The 20841-nt window shown below is 35.9% G+C and overlaps 1 protein-coding gene across 5 annotated transcripts in view; it reads right to left on the bottom strand.

The window, feature by feature from the left end:
• Nucleotides 1–20841, bottom strand: part of BRAF (B-Raf proto-oncogene, serine/threonine kinase) — a 107954-nt gene that overhangs the window by 9523 nt on the left and 77590 nt on the right. For 3 of the 5 annotated variants that reach the window (XM_036230820.1, XM_036230818.1, XM_036230819.1), the window contains 5 exons: nt 16177–16223; nt 15280–15398; nt 11628–11759; nt 6694–6828; nt 3124–3277 (listed from right to left, as the gene is read on the bottom strand). In XM_036230820.1, the coding sequence (XP_036086713.1) occupies nt 3124–3277; nt 6694–6828; nt 11628–11759; nt 15280–15398; nt 16177–16223 (587 nt within the window). Of the gene's footprint in view, nt 1–2779; nt 3278–6693; nt 6829–11627; nt 11760–15279; nt 15399–16176; nt 16224–20841 lie in introns of those variants that run through there. The other 2 variants (XM_016133004.2, XM_016132999.2) reach the window with 2 other exon arrangements.

Raw genomic sequence — 20841 nt, 5'->3', positions numbered from 1 at the left:
AGGGGAGGGGACACCTGGGAAGACCCTGTGATTTTAGATACCTCCAATAGCATGGTTTGTTTATTTGAAAACTAAAGACTTTATGAACTGGTTTTAAGATATTACTAAATAATTACCCTTTATTCCATAATTGAATGTATTTTAGTGGCTGCTCTACATACAATTTGATAAAAATTCCCCTTAAAGATAAAATATGCTATGAGAAATCTAATATGTTATTTTGTACACAAAGCAATCACTGCTTTAGAGGTACGGGGCCAGTCATTTGGAACCAGAGTAGGTTCCATCTTTTCTTTGTAGTGACCTTTCAGACAGTTTCAAAGGGATGAGGAACATTCTGGCATAGACATACTGGATTTCTTAAATCCTTCAGGAAAATGCTGACAGGAGAGATGAAATATTTAGTAAAATAAAACTACTACAGAAATGCTCAACAGTTCTTAATTAAATAAGATGACTATAACCGTCAGATGTTTTAGTCATGAAGTTCTCATTTCATAATTTAAAAAATGCAGATCATTTCCTTAAATTGAGAGTGACTGATTGAGAGAAGGGCCATTTAAGCTGGTATGTGAAATTGTTACTGTTTTAGAGAGAATAATTTTAACTGCTGGTTCAGTCTTTAAATGGCTAGGACAATATTGTAATATTTGAAAATAAACCTGAAACATTTGATTAAATGCTGTGATACCTAAACTACTTAAAGTTAAGACAAATCTCATTCCTTATCACTGACTAGTAAAACTTTTAAAATGTGAAGCAAATTTTATAAAAAGGTTGCCTCTTTAAGAAAGAAATCAATTTAATGAATATATGAAGGTTCAGGTTTTAGGAAAGAAGCAGTCAGTCATAAGAGAATGAATGCCCTGTTTCATTTACCTTCTGAAAGTGATTAACTTTACATATGGTTACGAAAATAATGCTTTTCTTTGTTTGAAGGATGTATCTAAAACTCAGTGTAAAACAATCACAGAAAAGGAAATCACCACGTATCATTCTAATGCTTCCTACTCCTCTGGATCCATGTCATCTAAACATCCCACCTGCTGTGTCTGTAATGCTCTTCCGCTAACATGTCCAGTGGAAAGATTACCAGGCGACCCTTTGGGGGCATGTTCCAGTGTTTCTGGGACAGCGAATGTAAGCTTAGCCGTGAATGCCCTCTGGCAAAGGAGGCTGGTGAAAAAAGAAGGAAAGGAAAGGAGCGGAGGGGTGCAGATGGTGGTGTAGTGAGCAGTGGATAGTGCCGGGGGAGAAGGACCCGGGGAGAAGAACAGAAGGTGAGAGTGAAGCCGGTGCGGTGCGCGGCCGGTGACGGCTCTCCCGCTGGAAAGACCCGCGGCTCTTCTGCCTCGACACGCCCACAGCTTTGAGCTTTCGACGGACCAGGTGGATTCTGTTAAAACTTTTTTAGCTACTTGCTTGCTAAATAAATAAAACCCCATCTAATAATTACTAATCACATCTTTAGTGTCACTGGAGGACTTAGAAATCATGCACTTTGATGTTTTCTAACTTGTTACATTATCTTACATTTTTCTTATTCTTATTTTTTAAAATGTGACAAGTGTTTTTTCCCCCACTATTCTTACCTAAATTGAAAGTCGTGAATCAATTTCTAAAAACATAAATGGCATGATTTACCTTAAACTACCCAAAAGAGGGGGCAAAAGATACACCATATTTATCACTGAAGGTTTCCCTGGATGAAATCTAACCTACTTAATAAAAGAAGTATTTCAAAAATTTATTTGTGGTCCTTAAAAACTAAGTTATCGTTAAAGTCTTCCCAATTTTCTTCTGTATTGGCTTCAAGGAAGGTAACATGTTGTCTGTGTGCCTAAATAACTTGAACTGTCAGCTATATTTAAAAGTCATCACGAATTCAAATTGAATAAATGACGATGTATTTAAGAGGCTGGCTTTGGTCCATAGGCCGACTCTGAAGTAGAGATGACAATTCTTTGATAAGATGACAGCACTATTGCTTCTTTCAATTTTGATTCTCAGTAAGATTATGGTTCCCGGTAAGAATATACTGACTGCCACATTAATTATTTTCTACACAAGAAACTGTAAGCACTAGAAAGTGCTACCACACTTCATACTGTGGAACACAGAAAAGAGAATAGTATTAATTCATAGTAAGTAGAATCTTGCTCGGCAAAGAATATAAGAAGCACAGAAATTTTACAAGACACGTGGATAAGGTGGTTGCTAATAATATACGGCATCACGAGAGGTATGGTAATCTAGAGTCATAATAATTTTTAAAAAATTCATTACCTGGTGTTTGGCAACCAGAGATATCTAAAAGAAAAACAAACAAACCTAAGAGTTCTCACAGGCTTCTGTGAAGCTTTTTGGGGAGAGGAGGAGGCAGTGCATTTGTAAGGAAATTCGGCTTCTATATGTGTAAGATATCCTTAATACATAAAAAGATATCTAAAAGGAACTTCAATTCATAACATTTTCCCGCTAAAAATCCAAAGTTAAACCATGTAACTCATGCCAGATGTGCCATTCCTCAGCCACAGCTTCAGTTATCGGAACTCACAATTAACAAAAAGAAATCCAGTCTATTGTTTTCCAAATTGTAATAACAAAATGGTAATAGAAAAAGTATTAAGAATAAAGATAAGCTTATTCAATTTTAGTGACCTCCTAACGAGACCTGTTTGGTTTGCCTGACCTGACACAGGCTCACGCTCCCAGCTGCACAGGAGAGGTGCAGTTTTCGGGAGACCCTAATGGACATGTGACAGCTAATGACAAAAGGTACATGGTAAAAGTTTAATCGAAGTTTCATAATTAGAATAACCAACGAAACAAAACAAACCTGGAACAGGAAGTAAAGCATCTGGAAGAGACACTACAAATTTTTAGCAATGTCTATGCATTTAAAAAAACCCCTGGATGTTGAAAATCCAATGCTTAAGTATGAATTTTAGATTGGGAAAAAATTATATCCAGTTTTTTAAAACATAAATGTTCTTTGGTTCACTGTTAAAAAAGGAATACCCTATTCAATTTAACAAATATATAAGCAAACATATGTTCATTTTCCTTTGTCCCTACCCTCCTATAGTCTCTCACTCATTTTTCAGTGGACAGGAAACGCACCATATCCCCCTGCCTGGATGGGTGTTTTTGGAGAAGCACAAGCATATAGACTAAAATCCTCTGTTTGGAAGCCGGCCCGATTCAAGGAGGGTTCTGATGCACTGCGGTGAATTTTTGGCAATGAGCGGGCCAGCAGCTCAATAGAGGCGAGAATCTAAAAAAAGCAAAAAAAACAAAAAAAACAAAAAAACAAAAAAAGGAATGAAAATCTAGGTGGTATTAATCTTTAAGAGCCCCATCATACTTTATAGGAAAGCACTTGAAATCTTACATTGTTTTCAGTATTATCCTAAATGCCTGGAAAAATACTTAAGAAACTGATATTTTTCCTTAAAAAGAAAACTACCAAACTACTATAGCTTTAATCTCTGTAAGTTCAATGGGGAAAATAACCCCTACTTAGCTTTCATTTACATTTTAGATCATTTGCCAGCCGTGGACCAGTAAATAATAAAAATTTTAACCCAATTATATGCCTATTTCTCACAGACCGCAAGTCCCTTTTGGGAAGGGAGTATGAATAAGTCAAGCACTATATGACTTCAAACAGAACCATCAGAGCAACGCATTCTTTAAAGAAACTCAGAGTAGAGAAATGCTCTAAACACACATCATTAAAAATAGGACCCCAAAGACCCCGACTGCTAGTGGCGGAGGAGTGAGAAGTGACAGGGGACAACCCAAGAGTGAAGGAGAAGACAGGAAACAACTACGAAAAGATACCAATACACAAAATGAAGAAACTCAGCGTAATTTAAGGGACGAGAAACGGGTTATGACTCCGGAAGGCATACAGTATGGTAACGCATGTTCATAATCATGAGACATACGCATAAAGGGCTTGGTGTGATGCCTGGTATATAGTAAGTATGCGATAAAACTTTAGCAGCCATTATTACTATTATTATTTTTCTGAACTACCAAAACTTTTAAAAGTTAAACTACAATCTGTATAATGATTAGTATAAGAAGGCAAAGAAGTAAGCAATGTTACAGATTTTTTAAATTAAAGCGTAACACACAAATGAAAATTCAAGTAATACAGAAAAGTATAAATCCTACCTTCCAGAGGTAACCACTGTTAAAGAGTCTATACTTTCTTCTGGACCTTTCCTATGCATAAACATGCACATATGAAAACAGAGCCCATCCCCACACTCACCACCATTTAAAGTGGTATCACACACATATTTTTCTGCCTTGCTTTTTCCTTTACTGATATCCATACTGTCTACAGAAAGCTACCTCGATCTTTATGCCTTTATTTTTCCTAAGACAGTAAACATTCTTATATATATCTGAATACTTGTGGAAGTACATTGTGTAGCAGCTTTTTAGGAAGATAATGACCAGAGCAAAGGGTGTTATGTCATTTTAAATTTACGAATTCTACCAAGTCCTTCCAAAAGGCCAAAACAATTTACATTCCAATACTGTTAAAAAATTTAAAAGGAAGGCTCACTTCCCAACATTGCTCCCAGTGTTGGCTACTGCCAATCTGAGGGGCAAAATGAAAACACATTTCATATTGTGTTACTCTGCATTTTACTGATTGTCACTGAACTCTTAACAACTTGTCTGAAGTTCACTCATCATTTATATTTCGTTTACGAATTGGCAGTTCATAACTTTTGTGCATTTGCTATCGATTATATTTTACTTATTAACTTGTAGGAGTCTTCTGTATAACACAAATAGTTGCTCTTTGTTATACATGCTATAATTTTCTTTGTGATTATCTTTCAATATTATTTTCATTATATAGAAGTTTAAAAACTTTTAATGTAGTCATATCTGCTAATCTCTTCCTTTGTCACTTCTGGATTTTGTCTTTTGCTTGGGAAACCCTTTCCTAGCTCAAGGTTAAAAAAATGATTTCACTTTTTACAGTTTTGTTTTTTAAATATAAGTCTTCAGCCATCTGAAACTTATGTGTATGTGTGGAGAGAAAAGAGATCCTATAATGACAATTAAAAATAATACTTAAAATGGGTAGCCTTTAATAATTCAGAAAATTCATGTATGCATTTCATTTTCTGATATCACAACAAGAGTGAAATGTTATTTATGAGTATGAACATATCATTTAGAAAGTTGGCTTAGGGATATACTTTGCATTATTAATGTACATTAACCTTGTTAAATAGTTAACCCTAGCACCTGGGGTATGAAAAGAGAGTCTGGTGCAGGATCCTGCTGACACCGGCCAACAATACTGGTCTTTTACTTTATAGCCTTAAACCAGTGATTTTCTGGGTTAAAAAAAACAATTCTTCCTCTAAAGAACAGTAACTTAGAATTCCAACTGGTAAAACATACATCTACCCGCCCAACCATTTAGCCTCCCCTCCCTGCTCAGAGACAGCCTCTGAAACACAGGGGAAACAATAGTTCTATTTTTAATTCTCTCGGTGGGAATAAAAGATTCACTCATTCTTATAACAGCGATTTCTGTTTAAGAAACCCAACTAGGATAAGGCGAAGGCATAATGTGCATGAAACTAACTCATACTGTGGTGGCTGAATAACTATAGGAGTCAGCACTTTCCACTTGAAAACTGTACTGACTTATTGAGACAGTTATAGGGTGCTATCAGGAGCCTCTTAAGCATCATAAAACACTGAATTTATATTACAGTATCTACTACCACTAAATGATCTAAGCCTGTTCAGGTACTTAGTTCCAGTTTGTGAGGCTTCCTGAAAGATCACTAGCTTATGGGCTTCAGCTTTACCACATGAACAGATAAAAAGCAATGGAAATTTTCCAAGAATCAGAGAAAGGCAGACAGTGCTGACAGTTGCCTTTTCTTTCTGCACCAAGTGCAAATGTCCCTCAAAAAGACCCAGAATAAAGAGAAGCTTGGACTCCGTTAAAACCATGAAGAGGAATGAAAACGGTAGCTCTCCAAGGGCGGTCTGTGGGAAAACTATTCACATAGTAACACCGAGATACTATGTGCCTTTTCTTTTGTCATCATTTTGCAAGTCTAAGTGGAGTTTCCAGAAGCTACATCATTTAAGATATTGCAACATCTTAAGATAATGCAAAGCAGAGTATCCATCTATCTTTTTTTTTTTTTTGGCATGGATTTACAAAAAATATAAAACAATTCTACTCTTCTTACTAATTTTTTTGTTTGGGAAATTATAATTATTTTTCATAAAAACATTATTTAACATGTAATGGTTTTATTATGTTTAAATAAACTGATAAATGCATATTTTAAGAACAGTTTAAAAACTTAAATGGCGATTGTTACTTATACAAACAAAAACTGTTGGGGATATTCAATAATTTTTAAGAGTATAAAAGGTTTCTGAGACCAAAGAGTTTGAGCTAGACAAAAGCAAAAGTCTTCCTGAATATTTTGTATTGAGATCCTAACTTTCTAGGTGTACCACTGTTCTACCGTTATAAAATCATCTTTGTGCTATTTATTTGGAGTATGTGCCTAATCACATGGAATCCAAATTCACGACATACAAATTCTGTGCTCTAAAAAGTGCTTTAAAATCTGCATCTAGATATTAGTCTGTCCTTTTAGATAACACAAAGCTTTTTCTTACTTGGGGAAAGAGTGGTCTCTCATCTCTTTTCTTTTTTAGGCACTCTGCCATTAATCTCTTCATGGCTTTTGGACAGTTACTTCGTACCTTACTGAGATCTGGAGACAGATATCCTCGTCCCACCATAAAAATTATCTGGGGGGAAAAAAGGTAAATCATAAAACTTGTGCATAAGTTCAAAATACATAAAACATTGAAAATTCAACAAGGTTTGTACTTATAACGTGTGTACTTTTCTGTATGTTCATTGCATGTCCATAAAAAGTATAAAAACAATGGGAGCATTCTGATGCTTATACATAGACTGGAACCAATGCTTCATGGCTGCAAGCTGAAATCTTCATGACCCCGGTACTGCAAAGGTCTCTTAGTTGCTCCCCATGCTCCAATCTCTCCTTACCCAATCTGTTTTCCCACTGGTAGAGTAACTGCTCTAAACACAGGTCGGATCATGCCTCTTTTCTACTTAGATAATTTATAGGCATTGTGCTAAATCCCTGATTACATACATAGCATGAGCTAAAAAGGTGAATCTTTTTAGCAGTTGTTTTGACATCTGCATTTGAATCTCTTTTGTTGAGGGAACTATAATGGGGCATTTAGTTATATGAATTCGGGAGGTGAAACCAATGGGAACTAAAATCTGGTTAATAGAGTTAAAAGGCTGGTCTTCTCTGGGTGCAGAGATCTGTAATTTTTCTAATTTCTTTATTTTCTAAGTTTCAGTTCTTTTGAGAGTGGCAGAGACAGATATTAGGATTCTTGGGACTCAGGGAAGACAGAGGGGTTTTAGTCTTAGAGGCAACATGTCCAGTAGGGACACACTAGAGGCTAAGGTAGAGAGAGCCAGTAAGACAGCACTTGTCACCAGGCAGAGCTGATTAATTTTAGAATAGTCCCATTTGATATCCTACGGTATGTTATTTTCTGTTTGGTGCTGTAATAACTCTTGTTTAACAGGGGTTATAAGCTGATCTGCCCAAGTACTACCACTAAAGTGGAAGTGTAAAGCTTCTCCTCCCTTCCCAGCTCTTGTTATAACTGCCCTTCTCCAACTTCACAAGTTACCTTTTACCAATAAGGAATTTAACTATGGTAATACATGGCTCCAGGGTGTAAAACCACTGGGGAACCAAGGGGACAATTTCCAAATACTGGTGTCTAAACTGGGCTCTAACAAAATGAGTAACAAATTCCTTTGCAAGACAGTGGTTTCCAAATCTTTGCTTTCAGAATAACTGAATTGTCAGCTATTAAAATAATTTTTAATGATAAAGTATTATGTAATTTTTGATATTGTTACAGAAATGAATCAAATAACTGAGTGGTACAGTGTATGGTAAAGAATTAACCCTGCCCACAAAGAGGGTTGTCCTCTGCTTTTGGCTCCTGGGAGGAAATCCCTAAACCCTTGGGATGTCCTGCCTGGTAAGAGTGTCTTTGCTTACCTGGGGGCCTTGGGAGAGGCCAGTCTATGCTATCGATGTGATTTATAGAGGGGACTTTGACTTGTGGTATCAGCTTGACCTCTGCAGGGGCTAGAAATAGAGGTGGCCAACCATATCTACATGACTGCAGCCTCAATAACAAGTCTGAGCTCCAAGGCACGAGTGAGTCTCGCTGGCTGGTAATACTTTGTGTGTGTTGTCACACATGGCTGCCGGGAAGACTCAGTGCTGTCCACAATGCCATTGGGAGAGGACAACTGTAATCTACGCCTGTGGAACTCTCCCGGATTCTGCCCCACTTGGCTGATTTTAATTTGTACCCTTTTGTTATGATAAACCGTAACTGTGAGTATTAACAACTTTCAGTGAGTTCTACGAGACTTAACACGTTACTGAACGGGAGGGTGGTCTTGGGGACCACTGAACTCTGCATACAGGTATAACAAAACTCCTGAAGTTCTCATCTTATTTATTTGAACAATATTTCTCAGTGTTTCTTTAAAAATAAAACAAGGAAAAGAAAAAGGATCCATACTAAATTCTAGTTTACTCTAGTAAAAGTCATATCTATCTACAAAGATATGAATGATTTGAAAAGAAAGCCCCATGTTGTCCATTAAGATACACGTTTCTAATAAACATGTTATCTTCTAAGACAACACAGCACTTGTTCTCCTCCAAGAAAAGAAAGCCATGAAGGCAGAGACTTAATATATGTAGCTTAAATAAGCACATTATTAACCCAATTTAGTATAGAAGCTGCACTGAAAGAGGGAAGAATAATTAGAGAGCAAACTGGAATAATAAAGAGGGAAAAAAATGACACGGCCATTTCTGAGACTGCACTAGAGTAACTGAAGTAAAAAACGTGCTACTCTGCAGAGTAACATAGGATGGTCATCCTTCAGGGAGCTAAGAGACCTCTTTTAGAAAATAATTTGATCTTTATAACTGTAAAGAATTCTTTAGTCCAACATTTTATTTTTATAATTTGGAAAAAAAAAAAAAACCTAAAGGGGCAAAATGACTAGGTTATCCAGCTGAGTCCAGGGTCTGCCATCGCATCGCACGGCTTTACCAGAGTCCTGCCGTGAATTTACAGGTGAAAACTGCCAACTCAGACTATTGGGCAAGGGGAAGGGTGTGTGTGTGCGCGCGCGTGTGTGTGCACGCGCGCTGAGGGGAACGGTTCCTATAATAAAGCAGCAGCTTTTCTAAGAAAAAGAATAATATTCCTTTTATTTATTTATTTATTCCTTTTATTTATTATATTCTAATATTCCTAGATTTTCAAGCAGAAGTCCAATCTGAGAGCCACGAAGAGCAAAGTATAAGAGAAATTACTGAAGAGGGAGTTTCATGAAAAGTGCCATTTGAAGAAAGCAGGCTAGAAGATAATGAAGTAGACTGGTAATGGGAAGAATATATCATTTCTCTTTTCTGTTTTCTTTATCAAATATTTAACTTGGTTTCAGACTAGAAAATTCCAGAAGGCTCTAATTACATCACCAGAAAGAATGAACTGGGAAAGGCCTTACCCTTCTGATGGTCACTCATTTATTTCTCTCATGGAGAGTAAGTAGGCCCTTGCCACATCATTTATACTCACATGGAGGACAAAGTACCTAAAATGCCAAGAAGTGGATGGGTGCAGAACTTCGGCACGCTTTTATCCATATTTTGGAGATAATAATTGTTTCCATAATATGATTTTATTAAAATAAGCATATTCATTGACAAACATATTTCATCTAAGTTCATAAATTTTTATTTGTAGCCTTTATGATAAATCAACTAAAACTAAACTAAAATTTCCTGTAATTCCTCTAGACAAATAATATGCATAGGAAAAGTGAGCATGGTACAGGGTATCACGTGGTATGGTAAAATTAAGAAGACTATAAGAGGCGGGGCACGCAACGCTTGCAGATTAGAGACAATCTTGCTACTCGGTGTGTCATCATCAGATCGATCACCTTAGTGATCTAGAATCTGTCACAAGCATAATAACTGCAATGTTTCAGTATGCTCTTTAGCTAGCATTTTGAACCATCCTGAATCTAAGTTTCATGTAGGCCTAAAATATCAGATCATGAAAAGCCAGGTCATAATTTTTTTTTTTTTACACTCAAAGTTAAGATTCAACATTCTAAAGGTATAAAGTAATAGAAAGACCAAACAGCAATTTAAAAATTAGTTTTGTGTTGATGGGTAGAAATGTTCTCGTTTTTTAAAATTCTCAAAATATGGAATTTAAGACCACAGCTGGGTTAGGGTCACATGGTGATTTAATAAACATATACCAAATACATGATAAGTCGGATTACCTCTCTGATATCACGTGACAGCAGAAGTTGTTAGTGAAAAAGCTACTCTGAGCTATCATCAAAATGACTGAAAGTTGAGCTATTGATAAAAACACACGCACTACCTAAACGTTGTAATACATTTATACATAAAAACTATCATTTCATTAAGTTGGGAGGTTATGATGAAACATAAAATGTTTGCGTACTCTTTTTTAAATTGGAGATTCTTGACTTTGGTATATATTAGAATCACCTGGGAAACTTATTAAACGTGCAGGGGCTTAGACTCTACATCATTGAATCAGAATCTGCTACGGTACCTCCATTTAAAAAAAATTACCCAAGTGGTTCCGATATGAACCACAGTATAAAGTAAAAGTATTATTTAATCAGTTTATGTGGTCCACTATTGTCTTCTAACATGTTAACAGTGTAACTGCAGCAATCTCTCTTCTTGCTCACTCTCCCTTGCACATATTTTTAAAACGTTGAGGTATACAAGGTAATTTCGGTAAAGACAATTCATTTCTCATGGCCAGTGTTAAAAGCCTAGGTGAATTAATATGCCTGGGATAGAAAAGGCTAGGAGCTGCATGAGGCTACACTGGTACTTTTTGGAAGGTAAGGGACAGAGAAAAGGAACTTAGGAAGAGACAGGTAAAAAATTCCCTCTTACTAGGTTTCTCATTCTAGAAAAATGAAATCATGATGTCACAGTTCTTCCATTTACCTATTTTAAAAATTAAAAAAATGGAGAAATATTAAGAATTTTAAAAGAATTTTATATCAAGAAGGTCACGGCTGAGTACCTGCTCAGATAGTACAAATTGTGACAGAGTATAAGGCTTTATGGCCCAGATGCTGTAGTAGCAGAACCCATTCTTCTAACTGTGCCATGGTCAAGAAAGACGAGGAGGATCTAGCGTATCTCTGGTTTCCAGTCGGAAGATCAGGAATGTCATTCCATTCACGATACTTAATTAGAAATGCTATTTTAAGGAAATGACTTTCATGCTGCCATTACTCCCAAAAGTATATAAAAGGTTTCTAAAACTAGTAACAAAGATCAAGAGATCTCTCTCTCATGCTTACCCAGGACTCAATGCTTCTTTTCTATAAACAACTGAAACCTTTCTATAAACAGTAAAATAAACTCAAAGAGATGGTAAGTATTTACCTGGTCCCTGTTGTTGATGTTTGAATAAGGTAACTGTCCAGTCATCAATTCATACAAAACAATCCCAAATGCATATACATCTGACTGAAAACTATATGGGTTTTTATCTTGCATTCTGATTACTTCTGGTGCCTGTTACAACATAAAAAGAAAAATATTCTTGTTTATTCTTTACTTCAACTGAATAAACATTGAAAACCAAACTATTATAATTACTAGAACAATGCTTTTACCATTAAATAACGGATCTAATATGTAATCAATTTTTAATGGCCAAATAAAATTAAGAAAAAGAAAAAAATGCTCTGTAAACCCTGAAAGAGGCAGTATTAGCTGAGATTCTATATGCAATACTAAGATTTTATAATTTTATCAGCCGCCCTCTTCCTATGCAAAATATTATCATTGCCATTTGAATTCTTTCCTTGACTTACCTATCAAGAGCCAGTTCCCACTTCCCATTCCTGATTCCGCAAAGAAACACTACACCTGTGGCTGTGTTTGGAACTAGCACCACCACTGTGGTGACTGCCTTAGAATTCAAGTTTTCCCATTCGTACAAATGACTCTGCTCATCTCAGGACACCTTAGACGATAATGGCAAACTTTCAAGACTGATAAACTCAAATCCCTTTCCTGTCTCCAAAAGTGGTATAACCATGCAGCAGATGCTGCGTTAACTAAAGCAATAGACGGTGGGTAGATTTAACAGAGGTAGATTTAGGTAGAGAATCTTTTGGCTGCTGCTTCTTGGGCAAAGACGGACACCAAACCACATCTGTTACATTTTTATGCAGTTCAGTCTCTGTGATTTCGTACCACTTACACATGCAATACAATAAATGGTTAAATATTAAAGAGTTCTTGCACCTTGAATCTTCTGTATTGTTTCATTTGGATGGAATTAAAAAAATTGCAGGGTATTAATAAAAACTTTGTGAAAATGTTAAATTGATACCAAAACCAGGACAAACTGCAAAAATGGGTGAAACACCTGGGCCAAGATTCCTGGTTATTGGTCAGGGTAATAAAACAGGTGAGACTAGCTCATAAGGCTGGTAAAATGGTACTCAGCCTCACCTGCAAATCAAAATCACCTGTGCAGCTTGACCCTCTTAACATCCAGGATACATTTCTGCCCAATAATATAACATCAGAATCTGGGGGTGGAAGCCAAGCACTGTTAGTTTTTAAAGCTCCCCAGATAATTTAGTCCAACCAAGGTTGAGAACCACTGATGGAAGATGTATGGGAGATCCTGACGAGACTAATAGAATGGGGGTGAAGGAGAAGGTTGTATCTACTTGCTTTTGTCATATATTATTGTAATTGTTTTTATTAATACAGTACAAAATAAACCACATACAACTGTGATGTAATGAACAAGCCAGAATACTGACGCTGGTTACGATATAGACATAATTTTCAAAGCCAAACACAATTTTTGTGAGAGACAGTAATAAATCTGTTGAAAAACTATCTTCAAAATTTATTTTACCTGCTGTTGGAAGATGGCTTGATGAAAAGTTGTATGTTATCTATTTACAAGAAAGGCATGATTGGTCCTCAATTAATTTAGTGATTTAATTTGCAAATTTTTTTGGTCTCTTTCTCCTCTAAGATATAAATAAAACAAGGTTGAGAAGACTTTTTTTTGGTCACCTATTTTCAGAGAATTATATAACCTTAGTTCTGACCAAACTCTTCTTTCTTAGTTTAGGGATGTAACACATTGTTTCTGAAGGCAGTATCAACTGAAAAGAATTTATTCAACAATTAAGTGTACTGTTGGTCAATCTCTTATTTTAAAACTCATCTTTGTGGAACAAAGGATGAACCTATCTACCCATGTATCAACAAAAAGGAAATCAGAAGATAAAGCTTCATGTATAAAAATCTAAGGTTTTTTAAAAAGGACAAACTTGAAGACTTGACTGAGCCTTTCTCCTACACTAAAACACACCTCTAAAGAATGTTATCAGTTATTTTTTTAGGTTTTGCAATTTTAGTACTTAAAATCTGTTTTGCCTCTCCCTTAGGATACACTGACTGCCATGTTTGTTACAAGGTGTGTGCCTGAGATCTGGATACAATGATTCAATAGCCTCGTTTATAATTATTTATTAAAACAGTTAAACATATATTAAAGAAAAATCTAGCTAGTTCTAATCATTCAATCTTAGAAACAGAAAAGGTGTTAAAATCCACCAGTCCAACCCAGTGTTGAAAATGGAGACTTGGAGGTTAAGAAACGTGCATGTTAAAAGTCGCACGAAGCCCCAGAGCACAGGCCTCCTAACTCTAAATCCAATCCCCTTCCACCTTGCCACTTGTCCTACTTTCAGTTATTATTATAAGGAATCAGAACTGACTTTAACCCTTGGCTTATCTTGACTGAGTCAGAATCCTGCCTTGGAACTCCCTTCCTGGGGCGGATACAGAGAGTTCAAACCATTCGGGCAACTGTGGCTCTGGAAGCCCTTGCAGCTTTTCTGTTTCCAGCAGGGTGTCCCGAAGCGCAGATTCTGTTATCTAAAGCTTAAAACCTGCAGGAATGGTTTCACAACATCCTTTATTCAGATTAGGGGAGCAGTTTTCGAACTTTTTGATCTCAGGTCTTTTTGTCTTAAAAATTGAGGACCCCCAAGGAGCCTTTATTTATGTGGATTATATCTGTGGATATATCATATTAAAACTTAACTGAGAAACTGTTAAAATGTTTATTAATTCATTTAAGTTAATAAAACAACCATTAGATGTTAACACAGATCACACATCTTAAATGAAAAGTAACTATATTTTCAAAAACAAAAAAAAGTTTAGTGAGAAGACTACTACTATAATTCTCTTTGGTTTAACTGCAACCAGCTAGTCACCTATTTGCTTCTGCATTCAATCTGCTATGATGCGTCGTCCTGAAGAATGTGAAGAAAAATCTGATCTCGCACAGGGATGACCTCAGAGACTTGTAAACGGGTCTTAGGGACCCCTCTGAGAACTACTGACTTAGAGAATGACTCTGAGACTGCCCTTTTCACAGCCTACTGAAGGTGACTGCGCGAAGTTTTACATCCCTTCTTTCACACATTCTCTTCTCGTCCACAAAGCACAAATAGGAATACAGAGAAAGAACTATGTAGGGCAGCACAAAGCTACAGTGTTCAAAAATCTACCTCTCATTTTTTCTTCCCTCTCCCAGCTGCCCCATAATTATACAGTTCTTCCTAGTCTAAAGGAAGTGACTTTCTGATGTAGGCTTAAATAAGATTGTTGAACAGCTCCTCTCTTAAAAAGAGTAGTTCTCTTCACAAAACCTTAATAACGGCTGCAGAACATACTTGCTTAAATTACACGCTTGGTACACAGAACAATTTGAACACAAAATATTCTACAGAGACAATTTTGAATAAAATTTAAACCGTGTTTATAAAATACATATTTTTATTTGAAAGATACTAAAGCTAGTTTCATAATATATTTTTTTAAAGATAAAGTATAAATCTATTTACATAAAAAATAAGATCGACACTGATTTTTGTGACTACTGAGAACTACGAAGACACTACAGTTGAAACTGTCAATGACTTTCTAGGACTCAGCAGCATCTCAGGGTCCAAAATTTAATTAATGAAAAAAAAGCCTCAATTCTTACCATCCACAAAATGGATCCAGACAACTGTTCAAACTGATGGGACCCACTCCATCGAGATTTCACTGTGGCTAGACCAAAGTCACCTATTTTTACTGTGAGGTCTTCATGAAGAAATATATCTGTGATGTAATAAGTAAAGGAAAACAGGAGATCTCATTTTCCTACCAGAGCAAGCATTATGAAAATTTTAGGTAAGAGATCTAATTTCTCTAATTCTGTAGTATGATAGTCTTTATAAAAGTACAGTATTTCACATTTCCTCTCATAGTTAATAAATGTTTAAAAAAATAATGTCTACTTGGCCCTTATGACCTGCTTTTAAGGTTTTGGGGCTTGATGTAGTAGGATGAGGTGAGATGCTTTCCTAAGTTTATGGGACATCCTGAAACTTTATGAGATTTCAGTAACGTAGGCTTCAGAAACCTTGGGCACTGATGGCACAGAGGTGAAGCCTCTGCCCTGGAATGAAGGTGGCTGGCACACAGGATCTCAATCTGAGTGTACAGAAGAGAAAAAATTATGTTTTTCTCATCTCATTGTTATGTAACTGAGAGCCTTCAGACACAACTCAACTTTTGCTGAGCAAGGTCACAGTGCTAAAAGAAACTAGGAGACAGCTACAAAACTATGTTTTATAGTGTTGACAGCACATATGCAAGCAATCGAAGAGCCCTACTACTGTAAGATTTCACAGATATTTTGTAATGCTCAATCATTCAAAAACCAAAAGCAGGCTGTAGTACCTTACTACTACACTCTCATGTAAATCCATTTATTATTTCTCTTTACAGTATATTTAACTTAGCAAGAAACTGTTTTTACATAATGTGAAGACAAAATGCAGAAGAAAAAATCATGATGTTTTCAAACTTCACAGACAAATTTCAGGAAGGATACTATTACTCTTGAGGTCTCTGTGGATGATTGACTTGGCGTGTAAGTAACTGAAAAACAAAACATCATTTTAACCTGAGTAGGGCTAAATACTCTGGCCTCAAAACCTATAGAACATATTCAGGGGTGTAAATAAAGACTTATTTAGTATCATAATACAATTGCAAACTGTACAATGTGATAACCCCTTTACATATAAGGAATATTAAAATTGACTGCAAATAAATTTAGGATTACAGGAACACATTATAAATATGGTACAGCCAAAATCTTGTTTTCTACTAAACGACTTTGCTTTATCTTTGACTATTTACCAATACAAACCTTTCATTCCAGGCAAGCCTATCTGTTTCCTTTACATACACCTTGATGTTTAATCTCATCTCAGTGATCAATGCTCCCCTTCTACACCCATCCCCCAAATCAACTTTCATTCTGTTTGCCACCTATTCGTACCTATCCTTTAAGAGTGAACATACATTCTAATCCCTGAGTGAAGCTTTCCCATCACTAACTCACCTGAAAGTGACCTTTCACTGTTCCGTTATACAGTGTTCTAACAGTTTGGTTCATGTATTTTTTTTCTATGTTCACTTTCTATTTAGAATATAAACTCAAAAATATGAAAGTTTGATTGATAAATTAAAACTATTCTTAAAGGGAGTATTAATATATTCTTACAATACCTTCTTAAAACTAGTGAGAAGAAAACTTCCTCACAATGGCCACAGTGAATGTACTTTAAAGTTAATGATGAGCTTAAATCACTTATGTTACCCCTAAAAACTGATTTAGTTGGGTTCATTGAGGGAAGAGAGCTGTCTAGTTTATTTTTGTTTGTCCTCAGTACCAAGTTCAGTGCCTGGCATGTGATAAGTATTCAATACACATCTGTTGAATAAACTACAATGAGATGCATATAATAATGTCCTAGTCGAGGCTATTTTTCTTCGTTTAACACAGGAGAGAACAGATATATGAAACTTCTGAGATGGGACAATGACCATTAGGAAATGTTTTGCCTTAAAATGAAATTATAAAATCAAAATTATGCAATGCACACTATTTAAAATGAAAGATTTGCAAATAATTAAGATTATTTATCCTTTTCATCTTCATTGAAACTTCCATAAGTCCAGAAATCCAGATTTTGAAAGATTTTTTTCTGACAAAAGTTTCACTTCAAATGACTGTTTATACAAAGTAACCCCTTCTCCAATTACTCTTACTTCATACTGTTGTTTTCCTTCATAGCATTTACCACGATCTAAAATTATCTTCTTATCATGACTTTTTAGGCCCAGTGTTTACTACGTTACACTGTTGCTCTTCCACTGAAAGAAGATGGAGCATTATAGGCCTCATCTGCTTAAAATGACATAGAAAGGTAAAACCAGATGGAGGAAAATGGGTCTCAATCAGAAGCTTTTTCCAGATGGGGAGACCCTGCCTCCGTCAGAAGGAGGATGGATGATAATGGTGGTGGTGGTGGAGTTCTGTGCTTCAGTCAGGGATCTGGTATTTAGTTCACAGAGAAGGTGAGAGTCTCTGAAAAGAGCTTCTGCCTCCTTTAAAATTACAAACAATGACAGATGGGTTGCTACATGTGAAAATATGGCAGTATGCTAAAATTACAAGAAGGGAAGATAAAGATGTTCTTGATGAGTGGTGTCAATCTTTTCAATGAATATGACACACAAGAATAAGGTAGATAGAGATGTAACTAGAGGATTGAGAAAATTTCCGAGAGGAAAGCACTAGGTAATTAACAAGATATGAATATGAGTGCTGAGCTACTGCTATAACCCTAGAAGCTGCTTAGCATAAATTTATTATAGGTCAAAGTTGTGTAAGCGGCAACTTGAAATTATACTACCTTATTCTTGTGTAAGCCTTTACTGTTTACAAATTGCTTTCCTAAACTATCTTATTTAATAATACTTTAACATCTCTGTAACAAAAGCAGCAAAAGAGCAGCAATCCAGGTCTGTATAATGGAAGATAAGAAAGAAAAGAAACTTAAATTCTCTAGCTGAAAAATGGGATGAGTGTCATACCCCAACTGCCACATAATATACTGTTCCAGAGTAATCACTACTCTCAATAATTCTATGCAGACTGACACTAAAACATAATTTCCTAAGTCCCAACCACTTATAATGGAAGATGCCAAAAAATACATATCTGGTTGAGAGCAGGGAAGGGAACAAGAATAAACGAACTTTACATTGCTGCAGATGACACAGACGTCTACCCATTATTTAGGACATTAAATTGGACCTCCTCCTTACCTTTCTAAGATGTTAATGAGAACCTAATGGGTTTATAAAAATAGTAGGAAAGAAAAACGTGCTATAAACTAAATAAATATCATTCTCTTGATAGGTTTCTCTTAGGAGTCTCCTTCCTACCTATAGAATCATTCGATCTGAAAGCTGGGAAATCACCTAGTAAAATTTGTTCTCTATACTATTTCTTTCAAGCTCTTATCCAAGATTCAGCTTTTCAACATTCTTTTTAGAGCATATGGTGTCTCAGAAGCAAACACAACACTCTAGATTTAATCTAATCAATACAAACTAGAGTGAAATTCTCATCTTCGTCTTCTTCTTGAATGTAAGACCTGAAACAACAAAACTCCTAGAAGAAAACATAGGTGGTATGCTCCCTGACATTGGTTTTGCTAATTTTTTTTGAATTTGACACCAAAAGCACAAACAAACAAGTGGGACTACATATAACTAAAAAACTTCTTCGAAGCAAAGGAAATCACCATCAAAATGAAAAGGCACTCTACCAAATAGGAGAACACTTGCAAATCATACATCTGACAAGATATCCCACCCCCACCCTTCCCCCCTGCACAATATAAAGAACTAATATAACTCAATAGCAAAAAAAACCTCTAACAATCAGATTAAAGAAACAGACATTTTCCCAAAGAAGGCACACAAATGGCCAACAGGAAATAAAAAGATGCTCAACATCACTCACTACTCATCAGGGAAATACACATCAAAACCACAGTGAAATATCACCCCACACTTGTTTTAAATGCCATTATCAAAAAGACAATAAAAAGTATTGGTGAGAACGTAGGAAAAAAAGAACACTTGTACACTACTGATGAGACCAGAAACAGGTGCAGCCACTATGAAAAACAGTACAGAATTTCCTCAAAAAAATTAATATAAATATCATACGATCCAGCAATTCCACTTATAGATTTTTATCCAAAAGAATTTAAATCAGGATCTCAAAGAGATGTCATGTTCATTGCAGCATTATTGACAAGAGCCAAGACATGGAATCAACTTAAGTGCCCATGAATGGATAAAGAAAATGTGGCACACACATACACCATGGAGTGTTATTCTGCTACTGAAAGGGAAATCCTGTCATTTTTGACAACATGGTTGGACCTTAAGGGCATCTTGCTAAGTGAAGTTAGTCAGAGAAAGATAGATACTGTGTGATCTCACTTATATGTGGAATCAAAAAGATAAAAAGCAAAATCAGCGTCACCTTTCTTATGTTTGGTTAAAAAATTATTAAATCAGATTAGTACAGCAGGCAAAGTCAATCTACTGACTTTTATTAAAATTACACTCACACAACCCTGGAGAGTTGTTGTTTTGCACTGCTTTTACAGGACATTTTCCCCATCCAACATCTGTTTACTTTTTTGGACCTGAACATTTCTAATGTGTAGACAAGGCCTATATTAAAATTTAGTTGTCATAAGAAATTAAGTTTGAAAAGATCAGTATGCTAAGGATGTCCTAGTCTGAGGTATCTGCAAGTATGCCAGTCATTCTCAAGAGGGAAATGAGGGCAAAAATCTCCAACTTGATAGTTTCAGATATAATCATCACACAGTGATGAGCCTAGTTGCATGTTACATGCATGTTACGCCTCTTGATCTTAACCTCAAGAATATCATGAGATATTCAAATGTGATGCTGAAATTTAAATACAGCTACACCATCTGCCTGATTTACCAGTTTAGTCTACAAAATCCCAAGTGTGTCTCTCACTCAAGGTTGCTATTTTCCAGTATTTTCAACTACTTCTCAAACCAAAGAACTGTCCTATGTAGACATTAGCATTTCAGGCCTCTCTCACCTAACACTACTCTATTTCAAAAAAGCTCATCAGACTTCACACGGCAAGCCTAACCTCTCCTCAGAGGCCCATAAGGAACTCGACAGCTGACTGAACCGGTATGTGTGACAGTGGTGACAAGATGTTATTTATTCAGTTCTGAACTGTCGTTTCCCTTCTATACTTTGATGCCCTCCACTCCCCTCATAATCACAATGTGCAAAGTAAGATGGAAGAGAATGACATTTTACTCCTGTGTAGTCAGTAATCATTTATCACTTTAAACTAAAATCCCTACTAAGTAGATTTCACACATTTCAGTTCTGCTCCACAGTGGCTTAAATTTTACTTTTACTTATATTTTTCAGTTTCTCTCACTTAAAAAATGCACCCAATTTTTATGTATAGTTTAATAAATTAAATATTTACCCTTGTGTAACAAACGACCACAATCAAGACGAAGGATATTCACTACCCCCAACAGTTTCTTCATACATTTCTGCAGTTAATAACAGTCCCTTCAGGCAACCACTGATAATGATTTCTGTCACTAGAGACTGGTTT

This window comes from Rousettus aegyptiacus, unplaced genomic scaffold, assembly GCF_014176215.1.
Source record: "Rousettus aegyptiacus isolate mRouAeg1 unplaced genomic scaffold, mRouAeg1.p scaffold_m13_p_13, whole genome shotgun sequence".
Taxonomy (NCBI): Eukaryota; Metazoa; Chordata; class Mammalia; order Chiroptera; family Pteropodidae; genus Rousettus; species Rousettus aegyptiacus.
Note: the sequence above shows the minus strand (reverse complement) of the source record. Positions and strands in the feature narration are given on the sequence as shown.